The sequence below is a fragment of the Clinocottus analis genome, unplaced genomic scaffold (assembly GCF_023055335.1).
Source record: "Clinocottus analis isolate CAN_PGR_092001 unplaced genomic scaffold, fCliAna1.0.p SCAF_2, whole genome shotgun sequence".
Lineage (NCBI taxonomy): Eukaryota > Metazoa > Chordata > Actinopteri > Perciformes > Cottidae > Clinocottus > Clinocottus analis.
In genome coordinates this window covers 9,186,834-9,214,029 of record NW_027175931.1, presented here as the reverse complement: position 1 = coordinate 9,214,029, position 27,196 = coordinate 9,186,834, and the positions used below count along the sequence as shown (strand labels likewise).

Sequence of the window (27,196 nt, the reverse complement as noted above, 5' to 3'; positions counted from 1 at the left end):
TTACCACACGTTTACCACACGCTACTCAAACAAATATTGCTTTAAATCAATAGTAACACGCTGCTAAAACTAATGTAATTTATCTGCCAACACAAATTAATTATCAAACTAATATTCTCATCCAGAAAAATATCCCAGTATATGAGATTAAAAAAACAAACATGAATGTGAAAATTGGCTGATGATAATTAGAATGTACATATCATTTCTAATGCTAACTTGAATGAAGAGTGGATTGCCACAGATTGCTACAGAAACTGATTTGAGTTATTCTGATGCATATTTAGGTAAATGTGGTTCAGCATCAAAGTAGAGGTAGGAAAATGTTGCAGGAAATCACTAAATGGACAGTTAAATCTAGTGTAGAGCACATTCAAGATATGTTTCGGGCTAATTGAAAATATTGACTACTAAAACAGTAGGTGCAGTAATCTGCAGCGTGTTCAGGATGAGAGTTTCTGGCTAGCGTTCTGAGGGCCGCAGCAGCGTGAGACTGACCTTACTTCCAGAGTCCTTGGGTCCACACTCTCCCTTGTCATACCACCATTTGTTTTTCAGTTTGTCTAAGACTCCTGCTTCGCTCAGTTTCAATACTGCAAGGTTTACCGGGGTTCTTCGCGTGTAAAAATAACATAAATAACATCATAGGTCATGTTATTTTATGTTATTAGGGTATTTCACATTTGCATTGCACAGCTCAGTTACATAGACAAGTACTTGTTCACATCGAGTGACCTAGGATGGATCCCACTGAGTACATGTGTGTATGCTCGTTGAGGAGGGGCTGGGGGGAGCGAGGAGCTAAGGCAAGCTACAGACATATGAGTGGGACCCACCTTTGTCACTTCAGATAACACACCCATGCTGCCCCAGCGGATCCTACACTAAGCCAGAGGCAAGTACTGTAAAGTCAGGAATATTGGTGTCAGGCTAGCACTGTGCTACGACTGGGAGAGAGAGAGAGAGAGAGAGAGAGAGAGAGAGAGAGAGAGAGAGAGAGAGAGAGAGAGAGAGAGAGAGAGAGAGAGAGGCAGGCTTGAATGTGGAGCTGACTTCATAAACTCTACAGTCTTTGACGGCCAGAGGAAACTCCTATCTTGTTATGATCTTTCCGTGTTGCACTCACATGACACTTTGCTTTCCTAGTACATATTTTCACTGAGAGGCAACTGTCAGGTTCTTCAGTCTGATTGTCTGACTGACTGTCTGCCGTTCACTTCACAACTTTGCCTTGAGACATTTTGAACAGACATTCGTGGTCTGCTGAGGGCAAATCCTGACTTTATATTTAGTGCCACCAGCAGGTTTGGATGTACACTTATCCAATACAAAATCTCAACATCTACAAAATAAATTGCCACTGAAACTTACTAACTAATTAATTATTCATCCTCTCCTCTGCCTCAAGTAAACCTGAGCCCAAAAGAGCTGCACTTGGGTCTCTTTTCCCATTACACATTTTAAAACGGTTTCATCTGCCATGCATCCAATATTCTCACCTAAAGAAGTGATAAGGTTAATTTTGGTGTCTCTGTCCTTCCAATTTCATTCTCACTCAAGTCTTCTTCTCCCTCCTCTCCCCAGAGCTGCCACTGGGCTGTGAATATTTCTGTCTTGACAGTAATTGCTGTCTTTATCTCTCCACCTTCACACTCTGTCCTTTCAGAGGGGCATTACCAGATCTGTGCCAAACACATTTGGAAATTGTTATTACCATGACGTGTGCGTCATTTATCTTGGCACACAATCACCAGCAAATGGGAAAATGACCCTGCATGATACTGAAAATTAACAATTTGTTGCTGATTCAACATGAAATTATACGATCTTGATCTTTGTTATATTTTGGGTTAGCCAAATGCCTTTATTTTTTATTTTTTGAAGGGGGGGGGGGGATTTTCTCTGTCTCAACAAGCTCAAGTGTTGTACCTTTGTCACTGTGTCTGAACCTTTTGTATAAAAAGGCAAACCTCACTGACAGCAGATGCAACATTGTGCCTATTTTTGAGGTTGCAGGGTGTCCCGAGGAGATTTTAGGGTGTCACTTCTTTTGTCCTCCCTCTGTGCTGCTTGACTCTTGCCAGGGCAGATGCATGCATTACACTCTCGGGACGGGGGCCGCCGCCAGCTGCATAACCAGCGAGCGGCCCCTGTCCCCCTAGTGGTGGTGTGGTCAGACAGAGAGGGCTAACCTTGGAATCCCCTCCCCCGCTGCCACATTCTCCTTTGTCATACCACCACTTGTTTTTCAATTTGTCCAACAGGCCCTGCTCGTTGAGCTTTAGCACGGCCAGGTTGACCGCATTTCTTTGAGTAAAAAAGGAGGAACAGATAAGATAGTTTGGTCAGAGGTTGGAGGGACAGACATACAAGATGGACGTGGACCACAGCCAAGAGGAAAAAAGGGGAGGGAGAAGATAAGGAGAGGGAGCAGTGGGATGGGGAGGGAGGGTGGGGATTAAAGGGGTGCAGGGGACAAAGGTGGGTTAGTGGGGAGGGATGTACCCCAGGCAACGTCTTTCTCTTTGACTCTCTTTCGAATTAAGAAACTTCCTAAAATGGTTTTGTTTGACTTTTTATGTTTTTATCTCTCGGACCGGACTGCACTAAGGCTGGATGCTTTGCAGTGACTGTAAGACTGTTATATGAAGTGTGTGAACCAGCTCTCTGCAGCCTGCTGATGGTGCTCTTGTACCCTCCTGAAGCTCTCATGCCTTACTGCTACTCTTTTCGTGTGGTTTTGTCTGTGTGTGTGTGTGTGTGTGTGTGTGTGTGTGTGTGTGTGTGTGTGTGTGTGTGTGTTTGGGACTACAGTTTCCTCTAGCACCCCTGAAGGGATTGACCTCCAAACAAAATGCAGGGACACAGGGCTAACTATCAGGAATTCATGCGACTTCATTTTAATGAGGAGACCCTCTACTCTTTGTTGAAGTTTAGTAAACAATCAAAGACTCAAGGATATTTTAAACCAACAAGTTAGTTGTCTTTCTTTTTATGAACAGTAATGATTATTGCGAGGCCATTCAGTTGAAAGAAATTACTAAGTCACCCTTTTCACAATGCCCAGGTTTGCTTATAGTTTGATTGTTTTGAACAACAAAGCAAGCCTATGAAATGCTGTGCCATTGAGCAGCTAACTCTTAGATCTCAGATGTTTTTACTGCCATAACAGGGCACCGCCCGGAAAACTTCAAAGAATCCATGATTTCAACTGCAATAATATAACTTCAATGGGAAAGGGTTGACGAAATGGGTTACAATTTTCAAATGTCCCCAAGTTGATTATTTATTTTGTTACCGACTGTGTGGCTGCCTGGAAGGTAATATGCATTCAATCTAAACAGCAAACTACAAACTGCATGATAGTAGATTTAGCTAAAACACTCCTTACTCATTTAATGCAATGTTCAGAAGAGTGTCTACAAAACATGGCTGCAGGGGTTGAATGATGAACCTCCTGCATGCGCTTTATAAATACATTTTGGCCCGTCTCATCTGCTTTGCTATATCTTTGTTCTTTTACAGCTACCCTTCAAATACTTTGTTTCACTTGCCATCCCCTCTCTGCCGTCCACTCTTTTGTTTGTGCGATGCTGTAATTAGTCGTGACAATCTATACAACAAGGGTCCCCACAGTCACTGTCTGCTTGTTTGTGAGTCCGCCTCTTTGTCTGTACACGTGTCTATCTGGAAGCGCTATCTCATCTCAGTGTGTTCGGAGACTGCATGTAAGAGCTGGCTTGTGACTCAAAGGTTGTCCATTCAGGACAAACTGTAAAAGTGAGAGTAAAACACAATCCTTCGATTATTAAAGATATTAAACATAGTCAAGAGGTTCAGAAAGAGACAGTGTTCTCTGGGGTGATCTAATCTACAAACCATGACTGAACTCATCAACGTACGAGGTATGCAAACAGTTCAAACATCTCTTTTCAAGTCGTGATAATAGCAGTAGCATAACAATACACATATCAAAAGCAGCTATACTTCAGAAGAGCACACAGTCCTAACATCCAATACAATCATCAGAGTATTCAATCTCTTCATCAACATCATCATCAAGTCAGATGAACACTAGAATTAGGGCACCGAGAGGAGAGGCAGGCTCACCTGACGTGCACACTCTCCTGCCTCTTATGCGTGCACCTGTTAGATCAGGTTCCCGCTGATCGAGAGAAGCCAGAGACAACCGTGGATAGTCCCAGAAATGTGTTCTGGAAGGGGGCTTAAAAAAAGGGATCTATCCACCCGCTGTCTGTCACTTTTCCCTCATAAACGGAAAAAACCTTTGTGCAAATAACAAGGAAACAACTACAGTGACTGGGGGTTTAGTGGAACTTGTTTGCACCGCACACAGGGGAAAGTTACAGGATAGGATGTGAGGCTGATGTGCTGTTTGTGTTTTGCCTGAAATGCTGACAGAGAGAGATGGAGGGAGAGAAGAGAGAGCAAGTGGTCCGGCTTTGCTGAATTTAGTCAATTATTTTCCCTCAGCAGTCACTTGTAACATCGTAAAGACAAAGTCTCACTATACTGCTGTCACACAGTCCCTGGAAAAATGAATTATTTGCACTGATAAAATACTTCAGTTAAACCTACTGGGACTGTTTCTGTAGGATCAAGTTAACAAGCCAGATAAACAAGTGTCTGCTAAGGAAAACTCTAAACAAAAGGACCCACTATAAAACATAAACTCAGTCTCTTTCTCAGATTTCCTCCAGCTTTTGGTCTCTATTTTAAAGGTATGCACACAATTATGTGCAATTTTTTTTTACAATTAACAACTGATTACTTTCTGATCTGGGTTTAGTTTGGTGTTGTCCAATTACCATTATTATTTTCTTTATTTAGTGTATGTACAATTGAAGAACTGTTCTTCTTGTCTCTCATTTGTGACTCAGTATTTTTGATGTGGGATCCTATATTATGTTTAGTTTCTAGTCCCCCATTGGCCAGGCCCCTCTACTTCCAGTTTTTCACTTTTTGTCTCCTGTTCTTCTATAAATTCCCCCTCGAAGCTTTGGATGTAGCGGCAGCAGTCTGAGGTTCTGCCCCTCCTTGCAGTCATTTTGAGTTAATAAATATCTCCTATAACAATCATCATCATCATCATCATCATCATCATCATCATCATCATGACTACCATCATTGACGATGAAAGGAACAAAGAGACGAGACGGCAGACAAATGGACAAAGTTACCTGTAAGGTGGTCCTGTTGAAAAAAAGAGTGGTTAAAGGAAGAAAAAAAGATGGGAAGTGACCATGCAGAGACAGTGACAGAGGACACCGAAATGGAGCTAAAAGGCCCTAAATAAACAGAGAGGTAGCCGAAAAAAGTGAGGAAAAGCACGGACGGACAAAATGTTTTCTTTTAGATGTCAGAATGGAAGAAAAAAACAAACTCAAGGAATTAAGCAAACAAGAGAGGATGAGACACATAATCTGCATATTCAACATACTCATTTACATCGCTGCTGCTGTGTGAAAACCTGTAAGTGCTTCTTTGCTTTTGGTGTTTATAATGATAACGAATACATAAATTGGACCGGTGCCATAATCTTTACAGTGAATTTAGTACTTGTGAGAAACACCAATATCCAACTACTGGTCAACTGGAACTGATTTCTTAATTTGTTGTGGATTTTCACCTGACAGCAGTGACAGGTTATTCTAGGTAAAGTATAAAAGGCACAGCAGGGTAGGTGGAATATTGCAGCAATAGGACAGTATCAGTCTTGTTACTGTCTCCTATTGTTACACTATTCCACCCACCTTAACTGTGAGCCTTTCGGTGTAGCAATCCCATATCCTTTGGAGTCCAGGTTCCCCCCGACTTTCATGGTGTCACAAGGCTTGCGCTGCTCCGTGTACTCGTTCATGGTGGACTCCAGGAGGAAAGCATATTTCCCCTTAGACTTGCGGACCCTCGCCACGCCCTCCGCTGTGGTTTTGGTGAAGACGGTCGGTTCGGCAGACTTCATATATGACCACATCTTCTCGTACACGGCTATTTTGGACCTCTGTGGTGTGGAAAGGGAGGGGGGGCGAGGGGGGGGGGGGAAGGGGAGAAGAGACAGCAGATGTTAATTAGTAATGAGGGTGCATCTTTTCGATAACATACAAGGCCGGATTGTCTCAGATGATAGTTTTCATAGTCCAGTGAGGAGAAAATTGCCAAGGGTTAAGAGTTCATCTTCATCTAGGCCAGACTGCTGATGGCCAGAGCCAGCTATGGTCCAGACCTTGGTAATCATTTCCTAAAAAAAAAACACTGTCTCTCAACATCTGAATTTGAATTTGACTCGAAACTGAGTCTAAATGCCCAGTGTCTTATGCGAAGACCTTCCCCGACTCTGCCTCTGATTGGCTCTGACCTTGATATTTTCTTACCCAACCATCTCACTCTTAACTGTTGTCATCGACCAGACAGCCAATAAGCAAAATGTTAAGTTAAAGGCAAATTATCACCAAAGTAGTGAACATGTACCATGTAAGGTGGTCTCCAGTGTGCTCTGTGCACCGGACAGCATGTTGTGTTTACTGCAGGGATCGTACTTGGAGATGTACAGTTTTAGAATATATTATTGAAAACTATTGACACTGTTTTGCAATTATGTTATGGTCAATGTAGTCTTGAATTTGAATAACCAATAATTTTCCTAAAGTAGCGTAGTTAGTGTGGTTGAGTTGAAAAATACGTGGAAAGTCAGTGTAGAAGTCCCTGAATCCTTCAAGTGACCTTGTGAAATAAGATGCATTTGGACAAAAGGAAAACCATACTGAATGTTGAAGTAATCCTACAAAAAACCTTTTCCTGCCAAGAAGCATATTTCTCTGTGCGAGAGCAAACATTGTCCAAAAACTATAAAAACACATCAGTTTCAATGGATGTCATGTTCTTTCAGCACCGTGAACACGGTAACTGTAGCTTATTTTGAGTTGATCCCACATACACGGCACTGTAGCTGTAAATACTCCTGATTAAAAAATGTTTGCTAAAAAATACAGCCAGCAGTATGATTGGCTTATTTAGCCCTTTATGGCCTGTTTTCAAGGCGTTGTGTCTTCAACAGGGATGAATGGGCTTGGCTCTGAGACACATAAACAGGACAACTCAAAAGGTACTGAGAAACAAATGTGTTGGCTTCTCAGAGGATGTGTTGACCCTCAGAAAAACAGTGAACAATGTCAGCCTTATGATTTAAGAGTGCTGTCTTATTGTTTACATGTCCATGCTGTGTTTATACCTTTGAGTGTCCCTTTACACCTCACTGATGCCCAAAGTGTGAGCAATTATGTTCATGTATTAGGGACATGTGCCTTTTCTATGATCCTTTTCTATGCTTCTACAATACAAACAGCATTCTTCTGCGATTGAGCTCTTACACAGTGTATTACAGTCTATATGCTCTTAATGCATTTCATGTATTGCTCCAGTTGCTTATGATGTGGAGCAAACACCTGAGGCTGATTTACCCTATTACAGCCCTTGAATAAAATGACACTTCTGATGGAGGGCTCTGTCTTCCATCTTCCATTTTGATCCTCTGGCACGTAATGACATTTCCAACCACATTTGAAACGTGACACTACATCTCCCATGGCAAGTCAGTCTTCAGTCTTACTCTAAATGAGTTTATGACTGGAATAGTAGCATACTGATCTGGTTGTGCCGTTATGAATTCATAAGATCAATGCCAGAGGACATTGGTTTGGTATGATTCAATAGATTGTATTATATTGTGTGTATACCACACGTGTGAGTGTCCAGTTATGTGCACCAGTCTATATATATGTATGTGTGAATTTATGTGTTCACATGTTCAATCAAGAGTGAAAATAACAAGCAGAGGAGTCAAACTGTCATCCTCCAGCCTGCTTCTTTCTTCTCTTTCTCTCCTGGTGATTAAGCGTTATTCTCTCGCTCTGCAAGCGACGAGCCATGGCCTCCGCCACAGAAACCAGCCCCTGGGGGATGGTGTGTACGCCTGTGTAAGTGTGTTACTGGTGCGTGACGGACACCTATTCCATAATAGTGTCACTCACATCTATCAGGAACAGAAGGCCTCTCTTCTCTCCATCCTATCCTTTCTCTCTCTATCTCTCCATTTTTTTATCTTATCATTTCTCAATCTGTTTACCATCATCGATAAAAAAAAAAAGAGAAAAAGCCATCCCTTTCTATTTTTTTGTTTTTACACCTCCAGCCCTTTTTTTTTATCCTTATTACTCAACTTTGATCTGTCCATCCATCTTTCACTTATTTTTCTATCCTCTATTTTCTGTCTGGTCACAACACAATGTGTATGCACTAATGTGTGTTGTGCACTATGTGTATTTGTATCTGCCTGTGTGTCACACTGTGTGTGTGTGTGTGTGTGTGTGTGTGTGTGTGTGTGTGTGTGTGTGTGTGTGTGTGTGTGTGTGTGTGTGTGTGTGTGAGAGAGGGAGAGAGTGAATGTGAGAAAGGGAGAGGGAGAGACAGTGATGATGATGACTGTGCACGTATAAAGCAGCGCCTGGCCTTGGAGGGATGGATGTGTGACAATGCGGTGTGACTCTTTCCAGATTCTTTAACAATGACCGAGAGTGAAGGAGGAAATGGATGCTGCAAGTCACCTTCAGGCATCCACACAACAGCACTTTGAAATATACATTTAACAAACACAAATCTGCTCTGTGCACATTTAAGTGTATGTATATGTGGCAGAATATGCATATAGGGACGCTTACGTACACGCACAAATACACACACACGGACACACACAGACACAGATAATTAATGGTGGTGGCGAATCCCCTTCAGCTGTGGGAGAGTAAATTGCTTTTTCACCCTCCACAGATTTCAGCCCGCTCGTTATGTTGATGATGCCAGAGCCGCTCACAGGAGCACAAACTGTCTGCTACAACCTCCCCCTCCTCCTCACCCCCAAATGCACACACTAGTGCACACATATTTACAAAGCATAACTGTAAATTGGTATATATACACGTACACAATGCTTGAGCACACAAACAATTCTCAATATTCCTCCAGAGCGACGGAGCAGATTTGTTTTTGTTCACGTGGTGACTCTTGTCTTCTGCCCATGTCTGCAGAAAATAAAAATCTGTCTTCATCAGCTTTGTGCTCATGTGTGTTTCTCTGTTACTATGTGTTTATGAGTACTTATGTAATTACAATTCACATTTGTGAATAGGTTATTGGGTTAAGCCACGACGGGTTTCTTTTGGGCCACTTCACTCCACTCTGCTATAATTTCCTGCTCAATATTTTTGAAGTAACAGCTCCCTGTAGACTATCTCTTATGTCCCTTTTCTACTTCGCCGCTCTTTATTGTATAATTGTATGAATACCAGTATGATCATTGGGAAGTGACTCAATGCAACAGGGGTGTGGTAAACAAACAAACAACTTTACTGTTTGAATCTTGATTAAAAGGTAAAAGATCCCACGCTGGTCCTTTTTCTTCACGCACGATTCCAAAACAGTGGTGTGAAGTTAGAACAGCGTTTCAAGTCAAGCATTTTAGCTTAGCGTCACTTCTAGAATTTAAGGCTCTCAATTCAAGATCAGGAAAAAGTCATCCACTCGTTCCTTTCCACCCACCTGGACTTTTGTAAATTGGTTTACACTGTCATTAGTCACTTGTCCTTGTCCCCCCGACAGTCAGAGCGGATTCCTGCTGCTTGGCTTTTGTCTGGCTTCAATAACTGAAACACCTCCTTCACATTTGCTCCCTCTTACTGACTGCCAATGTACTGTATTTCAGGAGAATTTTAAGATTGTGTTGTTTGTTTTTAAAGCCGTAAACCTCTTACATGATTCAACCTTCCCCTGTTCTGACACTGGACTTTTTCCCTTCCACCTCATTTATTCCCGTTTTTGATGCTGTACAATAAGTGAACAATAATACATTATGGATTGAATGACGGTGATGAATGCTTAAAGCATAGTAGAATGTCATTTTCCCATCTCCAGAGGGCATATGCTCCATCACATTTACCTAACGACCATTTAGCAAGAAATAAAGACCGCAATCAATATGTATGAACATGTATATCTATTTCTTAAAGGTTCCCGGAGGAGATTTCTTGCAAACACACAATGTGATGTTTACAATAACACCAAAACGTTATTGTGTGTATGTATGAGGTCTAAGAAACAAGGAGAGTAGATTTTTTTTTTATAGATTATGGAAGCTGCATTTTTTTTTACACATTTGCTAGCTTATGGTCTTCTTCACTACAATTCTGCACAGTGCCACTTGCTGTTTTCAATTTATAACATACACTTGTTACAAAGTACTGTTATCTGTTTGTTGAGTCCCATATTTATCTATTTTTGCATTATTATTTATTTTATTTTAATTTGAGTCAAATTCCTTGAATCTCCAAGGTACTTGGTCAATATATGATTCGGATTCTGTTTCTGGCAAAATAATCTGGAAGTTGAACTTCTGACTAGCATTTCTAAAATATAGAGTTCGATGTGTATGAAAGCAGCTGTGCAGTACTGGTTGGGATTTTATTGGCAGTATCAACATTAAGAGCTGCAGCTCATCTGGGGCTTTTAGCTTTTCAGTTCAGTAGCAAATCAACTTGACTTAACTTAGTTAAAGTCTGCCACCTCTGAAGGATTCAAGCAAAGGAACGTGTGGAGTCCATACCCTGAAGAACTCCTTCGTAGAGCCCGAGTCCAGTGTCCCGTAGGCTATCTCTGTCTGTTTGGCCAAGTCCTCTGCACTCTCTATGGGTGAGACCATCCGCTCCACAGTGAGGAAAGCAGCCAGGTTGGCTGTGTAGGAGGAGATGATGATGAGGGTGAAGAACCACCACACACCTCCAACAATTCGTCCAGACAAAGACCTGGATAGAAGACAGACATTGGAGAGGTCGCGAGAAACCAAGGAAGAGGGAATGAGGGATAAAGAGATGCAAATGTTAAAAATGAGGAAGGAAAGAAAAGGATTTGGAAATGAGAAATTAGCGGGATGAGTGGAGGATGACGAAGCAAAAGATGAAGGTGAAGGATAAAGAGATGAAAAGAAGAGAAAGAGGAAGGAAACATATTCAAGGTTAGTCAGAGATATGCACTGCAACACGCCAAAGTTTTACAAAGCATTTTCGGCACCATTGTGTGCATAACTGTGAAAATGACAGTTGCGTCAAAGTAATTGTCTTTCAGGCCTAGATCCAATTCAGCACTAACAATAACAAAGCCTACATGAAACAGATTGTAATCTGGGTACTCCTACATCTCTCTCATCCTCATTCTCTCTCTCTGTGTTTACTCTCTTTATCTACCAATTGTGAGCTGAAGCATCAAAGTAAGTGCCAATTCATTTTGTTTGTACAAAGTTGTTTTCACTAAGTAAAATGGAAGAGAGCAGGCGAGAGTGAGCATATGAGGGAGAGAGAGAGAGAGAGAGAGAGAGAGAGAGAGAGAGAAAGAGAGAGAGAGAGAGAGAGAGAGAGAGAGAGAGAGAGAGACAGAGAGATGGGAGAACGTAGTCACATGTTATGTTTTCACTAAAGTGCTGTAGTCAACAAAAGACCTTGAAGTTCTAATGGCTGCACACGGCGACATTAAAATATTCGCGCTTTAGGAAGAGTGAGACAGAAAAAGGATGAAATAGATTTTTACAGTTTTGCTTAATTATGAAATGTAGGAGGGACATCACATTCACAGGGAATGAAAAGGAACATGTTTTGTACGATTTCCCTTTCAGGTCTTACCCAGACGGTAGGAAAAAAAAGTGTAGCTCAAGAAAACATTCACAGTGAATATGAATATATTGATGTTTTTTGCACTCCTCAGTGGATCTGTGATTTCAAAGTATATCTCTTCCAGTCATATGAAAGTTTATGCTCTTATATTCAGATGACAGATATTTCCCATGTCAAGTTTAATTGACTGATGCATTTCATTTAGTAATTAAGTAATTCAGAGCTGAGGTAAAGAGCAGAAATAAGTGCTATTTATCTGTTGGGGCCTCTCCACAAGTGACCCCTTTCACATTGAGCATAATTATTTGAGCCATTATTAATATAAAACATGTGATTATAGTGGCTTTACCTTCATTTGGGTGACACTCATAACTCCTTTAACACACAATCAGAACATGAGGCGCAGCATTTCTCAAACAGGTCACCAATTGGTAAATACCATCCTGATGTAAAAGCCGTATGTTTTAAGTGTTGGGTTTTAAAGAGTGTGTGCCGGAGAAAAAAAAGAGGAGGGAGAGAGCTGAGCGGTGAATTGATGCGTGACTCGGCATAAGATGTCACCTTTTGGAGCAACTCGACATTCTGCTGCTGTTCAAAAGCCAGCACACCCCTTAATGCTCTCTCTCTCTCTCTCTCTCTCTCTCTCTCTCTCTCTCTCTCACTCTCTCTCACACACACACACACACACACACACACACACACACACACACACACACACACACGTATATACAATATAAATTGATAGCATGTATCCTTCAGGCATTGATCTGTTTACCTGAATTAATAAACCTGACATACACTGTATGGATTCTCCTGAGAAAAGAGCTGTTTCATTTTATACACATTAGATGACAGTATAAGTGTGATTGATAATGATGGAGATATAGAGAAATATAGAGAATGTGACTCTCAAAACCAATGGACAATGCCCAACCTGGGCGTGTGATTTGATTGGTTAGCTAGTAAACGGGCTGTGACAGCATTTTTAATCTGACCTGATGGAGTGACTGTGGGAATGAGGTGGACATCCAAAGGGACGTGTGGAGGATGAAAGCAAGCCACAGTGGAGGAAGGAATAGGACGACGGAGATAAAGAGATGGCAAGAAGGTTCAAGGGCAGTGCACTTCTCCACTGTGCGTCAATGTGATCAGTATGTTCATGACAATTATGTTCTCACCAAAATGTGGAGAAACATACTCTTTTATCTGGGGAACTTGTTGATCTTAAGGACAGGAACATAGAGAGATTGTTTTTGTACATTAAATGTTGGTAGTGTCACTTAAATTGACTTTAACGTCGAAGGAATCTATTGAAATTTGAATTTAATTTCAGTTGAACTTTAAGTTATTGATTACTTTGTCTGAAAATGTGTCTAATTCAGAAAAAAACTACTGGAGCATTGGGTAGGGTTCCATGTTTTTGTTCTTTTTTTTTCTGGCCCAAATACTGCAATTAATATTTAGCAAATAAAGAGACGGATTACAAATATATGAAAATGATAGATTAAGCATTTGCCATAAAATGAAAATCTTTCTGGAAACATTTTGAATAACACACGCCATCACATAACTTTGTTTCATGCTGACACATGCTGACTTCCCTGGTGTTTGTTGAGGGTACTGCACTCTTAGAGCATTTCTTCACAGCATCTATCCTCTGTATCATTGCAGTTCCCATACATCCAGCAACTATTTTCCTTCTTTTGTTTGGTTGTTGTTGTGAAGGCCATGTCGGCCAACTGGATGTTTTTGCAACTTCAGCACATTTGACACAATGCTCCCGCTTGTTAACTGCAGACGCTCCAATCTGCGAATGCGCAAGTTGACTTTTCCCATCAGAGGCACACCAGCCTTCAGTGTGAATAAGCTATTACTCGTAACATGTAACCAGTCAATGCAGTGGGCGGGACATTGAGCGACACGACAGAGTGGTGGCTTCACAACGGAGAGGCGGCTGCCTCAGAGCTTACTTTTAAATGTACTTGTTTTATCAAAAAAACATGGTTCTGCGAATCATTAAATCGTTAAAAAATTAACTGATTAATCGCATGATTTTTCTGCGATTAATCGCATTATGCGGCAAATTCAATAATGAAGTAAAAAAATAGTGTATTACACGTTTTTATTTTAAAGTAATGTTATCAGGACAGTATAACAGCACTCTGGAGCAACAGCAAGTTAACATACATACATATATAGTTTATAAATATGTTTTCTTTTTTTTCTGAACAGGTACTGTTCAGTAGTAAGGGTCTCTGTGAGGGACAAACCACTCCTTCTTTGGTCCATATTCAGTCTGTTGCTTAGCTTAAAGACATTAAAGACCAGCAATTAATTAACTTTATACAAAAGCAATACGTGTTTTTCATGTCTTGTGTTCAGTTTTTCTTACTCAGTGAAAAACAGTCGAGTCTGTGTTAGTTTGAACAAGTGCACTGACGTCTGGTTGATTGAGGCGGAGATGTGAAGGACAGCTGACAGGTACCAGCGGCGGCTTTGCGCATCCGGGTCCGCTGAGCTTGCAGCGCGAGCTGCAGCTAGTCTGACCGCTTTGAGAGGCGACTCGCTCGCGCGGTGCTCGTTGAGGACAGAAACTACAGAACAATACGTGCTTTCACGTCGGGCTTAAGTCGGCAAATTGTCCGGTAATGCTACGGAAGAGCAAGGGCGGACCAAAATTATTCACCTTCAAAGTAAAAGCCCAAAAACAAAGAAATATTTTTTTTTAAATGCAGTTATCGCGTGATTGAATAATTAACGCCATTAATTGATTGAAAAGTTAACGCAAAATTAACTTGCCCAGCCCTAATTTATATATATATATATATATATATATATATATATATATATATATATATATATATATATATATATATATATATATATACATATATATATATATATATATATATATATATATATATATATATATATATATATATATATATAAAACACTTGTTCATTAGTTTAAAAAAAACACTTGTTCATTAGCTGATTGGGGTACTTCTTTCTTATATTAGCGTTGTCATTCCAAATTGAAGACCAAACTGCGTATTGTATGTATTGCTTGACATATTAATATTTTCTTAGGGTCCATAAATTAGTGTAAATGCATACAGTGCATCTTTCGATCCAATTTATTTAGGATAGTGACAAAATAACCTTGCACAGCTACCATAAATGAATCGCCCTCGATTCGACACCCTCTTTCAAGCTTGTCGCTCTCAAGTTCAGTGAGGATTCAGCGCACAAACTGATGCTGATTGAATAAATTGTACCATAAACAAAGCCATTAGAGTTAACACATCAAATCATTAGGGGAGGCCATTTTGTAGGTGTCTATGAGTTTGTAATATAAGACAGAAGTGCAATGTTCTTCATCTCAGCGGGCAGGAAAGAAAACCACCCTGCTGAGCACGAAAACTAATTGTCTGAGGACAACATGATTAACAGCATGTTTATTTGTAATCGTGTTAGACTTGATTTATTTGTGTGTGTGGATGAAAAAAGAGCGAAGGAGGTATTTACCAGTGTTTGGCCTTGGAGCAAATTGCACCTTGTAGAGGCTCATGGAGCGTGCTCGCGTCACATGAGACTGGGAGAGTGCACATGCATGCGTTCTTGTGTGTGTTCGTGTGAAAGTGTACTTTGGTGTCCGTGGATGAGCTTTGAGAATGACGTGCTTGATTCCTTATGTGACATGTTAGTGTGTTTGTGGCAGTGTGAAGACGTGTGTGGCCTGTGTGTGTTGCCTGTGTGTGTAGTGTCGTGTGTGTTGGTATGCAACAGGCAACTCATTCTATAGCGGGTCGTGTATCATCTATGATAGCCAACAGATTGCCTCCCCAATCCTCTGTGTGAAAGATTAATGGCATGCTGTTCTCTCTCTCTCTCTCTCTCTCTCTCTCTCTCTCTCTCTCCCTCGTTCAAACACACACACACACACACACACACACACACACACACACACACACACACACACGTATAGTTCCAAGCTGCAGTTTCTTTTCATCTGCTGAATTTTCTTACACACGAGACTGCAGTTTAAGGCCGTGTGTGCATGTGATCTTGCGTGAGTGTTTTAGTTTTATTCCTATGAGGATTAATGGCAGACAGATATGTTTTCCTGTTGTTCAATCGTCTACTTATTTCCTCAGATTATGCTGTTTGGCTTCCTAAAGTATGACAGTTATCACAGTCATCTGAGAAGAAAAACCTGTTAGTTTAATTGCCAAACCGAGAGCAAACAAACATAGTCAAACACACACAGCAACACATGCCTCTACACAAACACGTAAACGCACTAAAGTAGATTGATGCTGACACATCCAAACACAGAAATACAAGCAGGCATACCGACAAAAACAACAAAATGAGCCCGTGCAGGATAGTTATTGTAAAATTATCTAAAAAAACATCTCATTTGCTTTGATATAATACCACATATTATATAGCAGTTTTTCATATTGTGTATGGTTTTATTAAACAGGCATTGTTTCTCCAACAAATAGTTTTTCTCGACTCCTGATAACTGATCATAACATGACACATTTGCATATTACTTTGGACACAGCACACATCACGAGAGCCATATACGTTCCAATTGATTATGCAAATCGTAAAAATGTTGTTGTTATTGTTATACTAATTTCCTTGTTCATCTAGACATGCAGACCGACAAAATGAAAATGTTTTTGTTGTTATCTGATTGAAGTGCTTACAAAATATGTTTTCCCAAGAGATGGTGACAGACATGTTAACAATGTTTGCATTATACGTTTTGGGAAATTGAAGCATGAATGCTTGAATAATACACAATAAACGACAGAAAAGACCAATTCAGACAAAGATATTTTCTTCTTCTTGTCTTTTAACTCCTAAATGGAATACTGGCGAGAAATAAAGTGAACCGACTGACTGATTGAAACCGGCAGAAATACTCTGCAGTAAATGGAGGCAGAATGAAGGGCGTAAAGGCAAACAGACACACATGAAAGAAAATCTGATTAATAGATCAAAGATTAGATGCAGCAGGCAGATAATGAAGGAATGATAAAATAAAATAATAACAGGGATCAGATCAGTGGAGCAGAAAAGATAAGATCTATAAAAGCTAAGGATGCACCGACTGTGATGCTGATATTAGATATCGATCAGACGCTGTCACAAATAGCTGGACCGGTATCAGTGACCACGGGCACGATCTATTCAATTCAATTCGTATATCATATGCATGATAAAATGAATTCCTGGCAATTTTGAAAATTATTACCAAGTCGCTTGAGTCCTATTTATTATTTTAATGATATATAATGATTATATATATATATATATATATATATATATATATATATATATATATATATATATATATATATATATATATATATATATATATATATGTTTGACATGTTTTACAAAGTCAGGCCTAAAATTGGCTTACATATAACATAAATAACCCGGTCACTTCCACACAGTGAGACATACAGCTTATTAATTAAACACATGCATCAAATCGGGCTACCAGCCAGTACCCAAAGCCCAGGTATTAGTTTCAGGACTGAAAAAAGGTGGCTCGGTGCGTCCCTAAAACCTATTACTCGTGAAATTCATAAACACAGTTCCAACGATTGACCTTGAGATCATTAATCAGTCGACTTCAGTGTTTCACTCCAGTTAGTCAAACCATGAGCTGGATCTGTTGCCATCATTAACTATTCAACAAACCCAGGGCCATTTGCTCAATACTTACATATGACACACACACACACACACACACACACACCTACACGCACGCACACACACACACACACACACACACACAAACACACGAGTGCATAAGTGCTCTCACCTAGCAGCAGAGACACACAAGAGAGCTGTAATTTCAGACGGTTATTGACAGAGACAGATCCAATCCCTCTGAGATGTTTGCTGGTGATTAGTTTACCCCTCTCTCCCTCTCTCTGCCTTCCTTAATGTACAACATGTCACTTTTTCTTTTGCCATTTATAGATTTCCACTATTTTAAAATTCCTGTCCCATCACCTCACTGTCCATTACTTTGTCGCCACCCTTGTCGCGGTGACCGGGCCAATCGCCGCCATTACAAACCCAAAAGCCTGGGCTGAAAGATGACAGGTGTGTGCGGTGCAAAAGACATCTCAAGGTCACCCTGGAGATGTGTGTGACTGTGTGCGTCGATGTCTGCTTCCAGCCATTAGCTTCTGCTCGATCAGGAAGGTGAAGGAGACAGAAGTTGGGGTGTTTACAAAAGAGACAGCATGTCTTTGTCTCAGAAGAAAAAACAAACATTTGCTATCACCAGTACGCACACATGCCAGCACACTCATGCAGTCATTTCTAGCTATGAAAATGTCAATTAACTAAGGTGATGATTAGACAACAAAGCAGCAGGCAATGACATTTAGTTAGAGAGCAAAAAAGGCTGTGAAAAAAGAAGAGAAAAAAATAGATGGATGAAGAAGGAGAGAAAGTGTGTGAGTTGAAAAGGAGTGTGTGTTGTACTGTGTCTCCCAGACTGCAGAGATGACTGCAGCAGGGAGAGAGTGACCCACACTGAATACCAATAGACTTATATGGCAGCCTGATACACAATACACAACCCACATAGTATTCTCTCTCTCTCTCTCTCACACACACACACACACACACACACACACACACACACACACACACACACACACACACACACACACACGCACACACACACACACACACACACACACACACACACACGCTCAGTGTTTAAAGTCAAACAAGCAGTGTCTAACACATGGAGAGCCGTTGACAGACAGATGCTCATAAAGGTTGTAAGAGGACATATAACACAAGACAGAAGAGATTTTACTTTGGAAATAAAAACACAAATGCACTGTTAATATCCAACCAGAGAGAATGGAAACACTCCCAGAAAAAAAAAGAAAGGCATTTAAATGGTCTTTAAAAGAAAATAGCTCTACCTGTGCCTCCTTTCCTTTATTCCCAGCTTCACAGTAAATGTCAACCTCAATACTCCTCAATCCTTGCTGACTAGCCAGAGATGCTACAAGGGGCAGAATGGATGAAATGGATAACACCAGCGCATGAAAGAACATCCCATGGTTGAGTCAAACATATGACAGATGGAAAAGGTAAATAATGTGAGGGAAAATATCGTGGCGCACAGAAGTCTATCGGAGGACGAATGCAAAATAACAACCAAATAAAAAAGTTAATTCAAACCCGTATAGTTTCAATTCAGTAGTTTATTTTGTGTCTCGACAGCCCAAGAAACGGACTTAATTTAAAGTGTTTAATTATTTACCATTTCCTCCACCTTGTGTAGTGCCTTGAAATAATTTACTGTTTCATTGATGCTCACAGAAACTAAAGCTCCACTGGTCCAGATTTCTTTGTAAAATTACAGCTGTCTTATTGGCCTAAATCAACACACCATGCAGAAGAGTGCTACTGTATTCACTATAATTGACACCCTGTGGATTTGAAACTCTCGCAGAGTATAGAGAAACTAGCAATACATGTTCTCCAATTCTTTTATGCATTCTCCTTTAAGAATGATTAACTGAGTGAATAAGCGAACGTGTCTTGCAATATCCTTCATGTAGCAATGAAAGTAAATGTCAAAAATGTGATATTTTTATATCAAGGAAAGTTGCAATACACTGTGCAATATAGTAATATCTCTATATTTGTAGCACATTTCTGCTCAGTGAAGTTAGCATTATGACTTTGTCTGCCTGCAAAGGTGAACGAGACAATGGGAGATTAAAGGAAATGTACTGAGGGGATAGAAAAATGGTATGACACGATGATATGCATGACACGTCTTCTTTTCTAAGAACATGATGTAGTGTCGCTGCAGAGAACGGTGTCACAGTGACGGCTCATCCATCACTTGGTTTTATGGCAGAAAGCCTGGTCTGCAGGCTTATATCATTTCTTCATTAACGAATCTAATGAACAAGTTAATTTCACTCTTTCACTATTGTATCTTCATTTTTTCCCCTAATTTTCTTGTATAATCAGTCGGTTCCTGTGGAATGGTTATATGTGGGCACAACAGTACATGCTTGACCTCTGAGCAAGTCAGTGGAGCCTCATCACTCTCGGCAGTATGCACTTAAGCTCATGCGTCGAGAGATTAGGAAGGAACTCTACTAATAGGCACCTACAGGTGGATGCAGCCGATGATGATGATGTAGGGACGCTCACAGTGCGGTGTAGCAGGAGCAGCTTAGGCAGAACAAAACAGTCAGGAGAGCGTGACAGATTAAATAGACGAGTGCGGTGGATATGTATCGCAAAGAGTGGAGTGCGTGATATGTGTAGCAGCGCAGCTCCAACGTAACATCTGTTTAGTGGATGTTTACCTTTAAACCATTTAGACACATTGATAAAAAAACAAGTTGTTCAGGCAGGAAGCTTTGGTCATGGATGGTTTAATAATACCAATGATCTATCATAACAGCAACTAGTAACTAGTTTACATAAAATAAACTACAGCACTAATCCCGTGTGGAAAGTCATAAACTCATTGACACATCATCACCGTCTAAGTTGATATGGCAGACGTATTGCTTATTTATGGCATACTTAATTCCAATATTCTCGCCTTTACAATAGCTTTGTTTTTTGTAAATATCTGGCTTTTTATCGTCTTAGTGCTCCACTATGTTCACTAGACTTGTATTTAGTTGAAAGCATTCTGCTGCAGCAGGAAACTAGACTATGAGAGCAGTAAGAGTGAACCAAAAAGGTTAGGTTGCAGGCCAGACAGAGAAGCAATGAGGTGAACTCACTATAAATCTCTGTATACTTGATGAGCGCTGCAGGTGATAATTCTCTGCAGGTTTATTATTGCGAACAAAACCGTTCACATTGTCACATTGTTTTCATATCACCATTTAATACATTGTTCTAATAACAATATAAATTATAGCCATAGGGACAAGGACACACTGACTCAATTACTGTTTTAATAAATGTGTGCTTTACCCCGTCCCCGGCCTCCTCCTCCACGTTCCGTTCAATTTGCTCTCTGATCCTCTTGAAGCCACACAACTAAACACAGCTTCAGTAGCAACGGTTTATCTCTCCATTAAAGCATTGTGATGACGGATTCAACATCACAATAAAGTTCACTTCAACTTAAGTTGACGTTAAAACCTCTTTGAAACCATGAAAAAAGTGCAGATACGTTTCAGATTTCTCATTATACGAATACAATAATTAAAGACTGCATTAATCTTGGTCTACGGAGGAGCTGTGCTGTATTAGAAGTGACAGGGTCAGGTGATTTGTATGACAAACATTGCCCTCATGTTAAGCATCACATTATCGCTATAACAGCTGTGGCTTACGCACACACATCTATAACAGTCCAGTGATGGAGAGGTCTGCATGCGTTTGTTTGATTGTTGGGAAACTGCTGAGTGGGTGTTTATTCTGCATAAGCAATGTCAGAGTGTGAAATGTCTGTGTATACCTGTGCATTCAGTGTGTGTGTGTGTGTGTGTGTGTGAGTGTGTGTGAGCATGTGTGTTTAATGTGTGCGTGTGCAGCTGGTGTGAGTGGTTTCTATTTTGTGTGTTGGGAATAGAATTGGCCTGTCAGTCACAGTATAGTGGGGAGGAGTAGGAGACGACAGGTGTCGGGGAGCGGGGGAGTAAGGAGAAGAGAAAGTGTGAAAGAGATAGATGAAAGAGCGCAGAAGAAGGGCAAATGAGCAACAGAGGATGAGGATGAAAGTTTGAGCAAACCAATGTATAACTTTTATTCCTTTCCCAAGAGTGAAACGTTAATGGAAATCTGGCCGACATGTTTGAAAGATACTGGATTTAACTAGGTTCTGAAGCAGAAGTAAAGTCCTTGAGATGAGAAAAAGATTCTTAAAGATTATATGTATGTCAGTGAGCCTGGACATGACTTAAAGATATTATTGAAAAATGAGTTAGGTTCTCTGGGGTTAAAAAAATGAAAAGAAAACTGAATATTTAATATTCGGAACACCTACAAAATAAAACCTATTCCTTGCTGCACGGACAGTGGTGTGTTTTTGCTTCTGAAGCTTTTAATATTTATGAGATTCATAACAACAGTTTGTTTGGACCGAATGGAAAGTTAACAAAATGTAGGAAGCTCCAGTTGTTCAAACAAATATCACAACGGTGACTGAATACTTCTCACTAAGTATCACCGAAGTCAAGACAAACAAGAATAGTCTCACACATGATCACGTTGAGGATACAGAATCAAAAATGTCATATCCATGCATTTTAAAAATGGATCTGAATTTGTCAATGTCCATGATGAAGTGAGTTGTGTCCTTTCACATCTTTGCTTCCAGTTATTATGATTTCAACTGCTCACACCTTTTCCTTCGCTTAGCTCGTCGTCTCTCACTCTTTGCTATCTGCTTTTCTCTTTAGATTTGCTCCCTAAAGGTCGTAAGTGTGATGGCCATGAATATTTCACTAAACTGCATTCTCAGGTTATCAATAATAAAATGCCATATTCTTATAAATATTCTAAAAATACAGCCGGACTGTGCCTCTTCAGTCTTGCATTAAAAATTCATTCACATCCAGCAAACTGTTAAATCTCCCACCGCACCACACCCATATGGACATGACCATTGCATTATGTGCAGGTGTTTCTGTCCCACCTCCATTATTATGTATGTGTGCATTTCAGGCACATTTCAGCTCCTGTAACACTCTGTCTTGGAGAAAGCTAGAAAAGTGCGCAGAGAGTGATTCACAAGGACAACAGTCTGAATCACCACAGCCTAATACTAAAGCACTTTAACATTACAGACAGTTAGACAGCCACACACTATCCTCAGCCCACACGTACTCTCTTATGAACACTTCCTGTGTACCGCCTCATGTGCAACATTATCTATTACTCACTCCGATGCACACATGCACAACAAAGCACTCTGTTTGTCTCACACACTACATGTCCTTCCCTCACCGTGGCGAGATATCGCAGCCCTGTTGCATGAAGGCTCCCAGTGAGAACCAGAGGGAGTTGAAGATCCCAAACTCATTCGGAGGTTGGTCGGTGGGGCCCAGTTCTGTTGTGCCCTCCTCTGGTTCCTCAGCATGCCACTCATATGGACTGAAGCGACTCACCTGAGACATAGAAGGAAAACACAAGGGTCCTAAATCTGTTAGAGGTCTATAAAGGAAGAGCGAACAGTGCAGGTACACGCACAAAAAAAAACTTTTATGGAAGACAAAAGTGTTTCCTTGAATATGCAGACAATCTGGTGTCGAAGGAGTTAGGCCGACCTGATCTGGACAATGTAAACTTGCATGTCTCAAATTCATTATTTGCATTTCCTGCATATAGCATGGTGTGTGACTGTATTTCTGTCAAGATAGGACACCTTAATGGACCTAACAATGTCCTGCACAGAAGCTTTATTCAACACTTGTAGCCATATGACAAGTTATTTAATTATTTGTACATCCAGCAGTAAGAAATGCCATGACAAGAATCTCCCATATCATTAAAGTTGACCAAAATGTATTCCGATCAGAGGTAAATATGTCCTATAATGACCCAAACAAGGTCAGACAGGGCACCATGAGCTATAGCCTACTAGTTGAGAAGTTGTATTATAATTTTCTTTAAATACATTGTATTTTCAGCCTGTGAGCCACATAATACATATTGTTTTTTCAAACTCTTACAGCCGTGTAATCCATCTCAAGTACTGACTTCTAGTTTTTAAGAATCACTCACCAAAAACAGTACGACACTGACTCCAATGTAAGCGAACACTATGCACATCCAGATCTCGTAGGCCAGCGGGTCCAAAAAAGAGAAAACACCAGGCTTGGACTTCTGGGGCTTCTTGATCATGATGGAGATGCCCAGGGACATGAAGGGCTTTGAGAAATCGATCACCTCTTCTCTCACCAGAGTGATGGTGAGTGGGGCAACGGCAATTTCTGCTTTCTAAAAAGAGGATAGTGTGTGTTTAGTTTAGTAAAGTCATATTGTAGCGGTAGTTTTTGGGCAGCAACTTCACGTAAAGAAGGAGAGATTCAAAGCAAAAAGCAAAAAGTGAACACAAAAATAAAGAGAGAAAAATTTGAAATTAAAACACAAGAAGCAGATAAAGTAGACATACACAGAACAAAGATCACTTTTAGGCAGGAGCATGAGAGGCAAAGAGAGGGAATTGTGGAACAGCGGAGGAGGGAAACATGTTGAAAGAGAGAGAGGAGGTAGGGGGAAAACCAGAATGACAGAGAAGTAATTCATACGTAGGCAAGAAAGTGACACCGACGGAATATAAATTAGTCTTCAAGGACTCACACACATTTGTGTGCATGCACACGCAAAATCTATAGAAGAGTAAAAAAAAAGAAATAATTAATTCAGCACACTGAAAGCGATTTTACAAATAATGGGATGGGGTCGCTGATAACATCATTAATTGTGCATTCATTCTGCACCTTCTCAAGGTCCAAAACACAAAAGATGTTGCCCCTCATGACATTAGAGCGCCAACTATCCCATACAGTGCACTTGATTGCAATTATCCATAAGGCAAAGTACACATGCGCTTAAAGCCAATATGTGGATTTTAAGATTCAGCTGGAGCCAGGGTTCTCGTCAAGAGGGCCACTTCCACCCCAACCTCTCGAAGGCCAACAGAAAAAAGGAAAAGGGGGAGATTTGAGAAGGGAGGGAGATCATTGTTTTGTATAATAACTTTCTTTTTTTTCAATCTTCAAAAATGTGTTTATTTTCCCTTGACACCAGTGTCATTGCATACTGTGACTGCGTCCCAAAATAAATGAGTTTGAGTGGACACCGCTTATACATGTGCTTCCCTCTGAAAACGACAACAATTTCATTGTAACTGCATGTGGCTAAAGTCTCTGTGAATTGGACTGATTTTGAAAGGAGGCTTATTTAGATAAAAGAGGGCCAATTGTGTACTCAATAAATGTATATTACCTAGTTTAACTTTGTCCAAATAGCACAGGAATACTGAGCCACTATTTGCTTGGCGAGCACGTTGGTACAGTGTGTAGCATTTAGGGGGATCTATTGGCAGAAATGGAATAAAATGTGTATGATTACCTGCATTTTTCTTTTCTTTTTTCTTTTTTACAGTTTTTACAGAATTTACAGAAGCCCAGAATGGACAAACCACGGGCCCGAGATAGGGCCATTTGTGTTTTAGCACTTTTGCGTCAGGCACCGTAACACTCCTTCACACTTTGAAAAGTTTCAGTTGTTTGCGAAGTGCAACCTCTCAGCTCGATGCTTGCAAATCCTGGACATTATACCTTTCAGTGTGTAATTCCCTCATCGTGTGTTCTTTAAGACTTACACGGTTTGTCGTAATTGTGCGGTTTTATCGGCTACAAAAAGCTACGCAATCCTTTTGTGAACTCAGAGCATTTTTTGTTTTTAGGACCTGAGTGGGTCGACATGCAAGGTCCAGAGTCTCAACTGAAAAAAGGCTACAACAACATAGCAGATCACATGACTTCACTTTCTAACACTACAAGAAGGAAGGCAGATACAATGCACGGAGAATAAACAGCAAAAGAAAAACAAGGCAGGAAAAAGCAATATAGAAAGAGAGCAGGGTTGGAAAGGAATGCCAAAAACACCAAACCCAATTCAGACGGAGAAGGAAAATAAATTAGAAAGTGAAAGCAGGGTACAAAAGTACACAACATGAAAGAAAAGGAGAAGAAAGTAACAAAACCGAGTAAAGGTCATAAAGTAGAGGAACAATCTCTGTGTTTTCTCTATGTGGCAGAAGAGTCCTTAGAGATGAAACTAGCAAGAAATCAAACCTGATTAGTCATTGCAGCTGTTCTGCTGCGTCACCTTCCACTATATATAGTTTCTGGAAGCTAATTCACTCTGTCAATGTTCTGCAGAAAATGTCTCCACTTTCTCTTTTTTCCTGCAAAACGACAACTCACGCTGTCTTCTGCATGTTGATAAAGTTTGCATCAAGACAGCAGTGTGAAATCTCAGGCCATGCATGGGCATCAATGGCAGTTAGCCAGCTTGCCAAATTCTCAAGGATAAGTAAACCCTCCAATACAGAATTTTTGCAGGAAACTGACTCGGTAACTAAGGAGACGGAGAGCTTATGACAAGTTGATGCACTGCATAGGAGTTATTTTAAGCATTTATCATCTGTTGTGAGCTGGCCTGTGGCAGGGTCACAATAGCAAGAGCACTTACAAATACCATGTAATAGCCCCACTGTATTCTATATTGAAATGTTGAGTCAACACAATTTTAAGTTTAAAACTCTTTCTTCTTTTTTATTTTGACAACTAGGTACCTCAATAGTGTCATTGTACTTGTATTAACCTTCTTAATTTTGACAGTAACATTCTTACCTGTATGTTTTGTGTGTAATCGCGTACAATAATGTTGCAAATGTTTGTAGTGTATTTTAACCTGTGTGCATGCATTTTAACCTATTTGAAGACAACAACTTTGGATTTGAGAGCTTGTTCACTGTCATTAGTTAGACTGCACACTGAAATGATTGATCGTAAACATTATAAAAGTCTGAATATTTGCCATCCAAACCTACCCCATACACAAGCTCTCCAACCATGCCATTCCATATCTTCGTCTCTGGATCTCGGGCTCCATACTTCCCATCCGGTACAATGGAGATCTTGTATTTGATTCCAATGTGTTTGGCGATCTCTGAGGCCAAGTCCACACAGTATCCCTCAAACTGGTCGTTGCCTTCATACAGTTCCCAGTTCTTCTTCAGCATCACATAGGGACCCTCCTACAAAACCAGCAGAAGGGGAGAAAGACACAACTGTTTGCAGGAACATCCATGACAGCAGCAACTATTAAAAGAAGACAAATTAAAACAGAAGCTTGGTTGCAAACATTGCACCAAGGAAAAATACATATTGCACAAGAAAGGCACAGCCCTATAAAATACACCAAAACAATGCTGCCACAATAAACTGGACACCAACCTTGTGATGAAATAAGAGTTTCATCATAACATTAAGGTTCTGAAGTGTATGTATTATAAGAGACAGATTTAACCATACATGGAAGACAGTGAAGGTAAACTGAAAGTCAGACATCCTTTTGTAGATCCTCATTTGTTTTGTTATCATTTAAGGAGATACACATGTTAGAGACAAACCATCTTGTCAGGAAAACACAGCAACCACTCAAAACTTGACAGAAACAGTTAATATTATAATTGGGGAAAAAAGTAGAGCGATTTTTTTTTTTTTAAAGGGCCACATTTTGGTTAGATGTTTTATATCTTGTGTCTGACTTCTAGTGCCTTGTTTTATGCGTTCATCTGACTTTACATGCCTCTACTGGGACCTGTACCTGACTCAGTGCAACACTATTGCTGTGAGGATTGAAATGTATAAAAGAGAGAAAAAATACTGAGAGAGGGA

General features: G+C 40.3%; 1 protein-coding gene across 5 annotated transcripts in view; it reads right to left on the bottom strand.

Moving 5' to 3' along the window:
* Positions 1–27,196, bottom strand: part of gria4a (glutamate receptor, ionotropic, AMPA 4a) — a 95,898-nt gene that overhangs the window by 9,644 nt on the left and 59,058 nt on the right. For 2 of the 5 annotated variants that reach the window (XM_068585596.1, XM_068585598.1), the window contains exons 11-16: positions 26,347–26,553; positions 23,505–23,720; positions 22,728–22,888; positions 10,673–10,871; positions 5,775–6,022; positions 2,193–2,307 (exon numbers count right to left, since the gene is read on the bottom strand). In XM_068585596.1, coding sequence (XP_068441697.1) covers positions 2,193–2,307; positions 5,775–6,022; positions 10,673–10,871; positions 22,728–22,888; positions 23,505–23,720; positions 26,347–26,553 — 1,146 coding nt within the window. Of the gene's footprint in view, positions 1–498; positions 614–2,192; positions 2,308–5,774; positions 6,023–10,672; positions 10,872–22,727; positions 22,889–23,504; positions 23,721–26,346; positions 26,554–27,196 lie in introns of all 5 variants that reach the window. The other 3 variants (XM_068585597.1, XM_068585600.1, XM_068585601.1) reach the window with 2 other exon arrangements.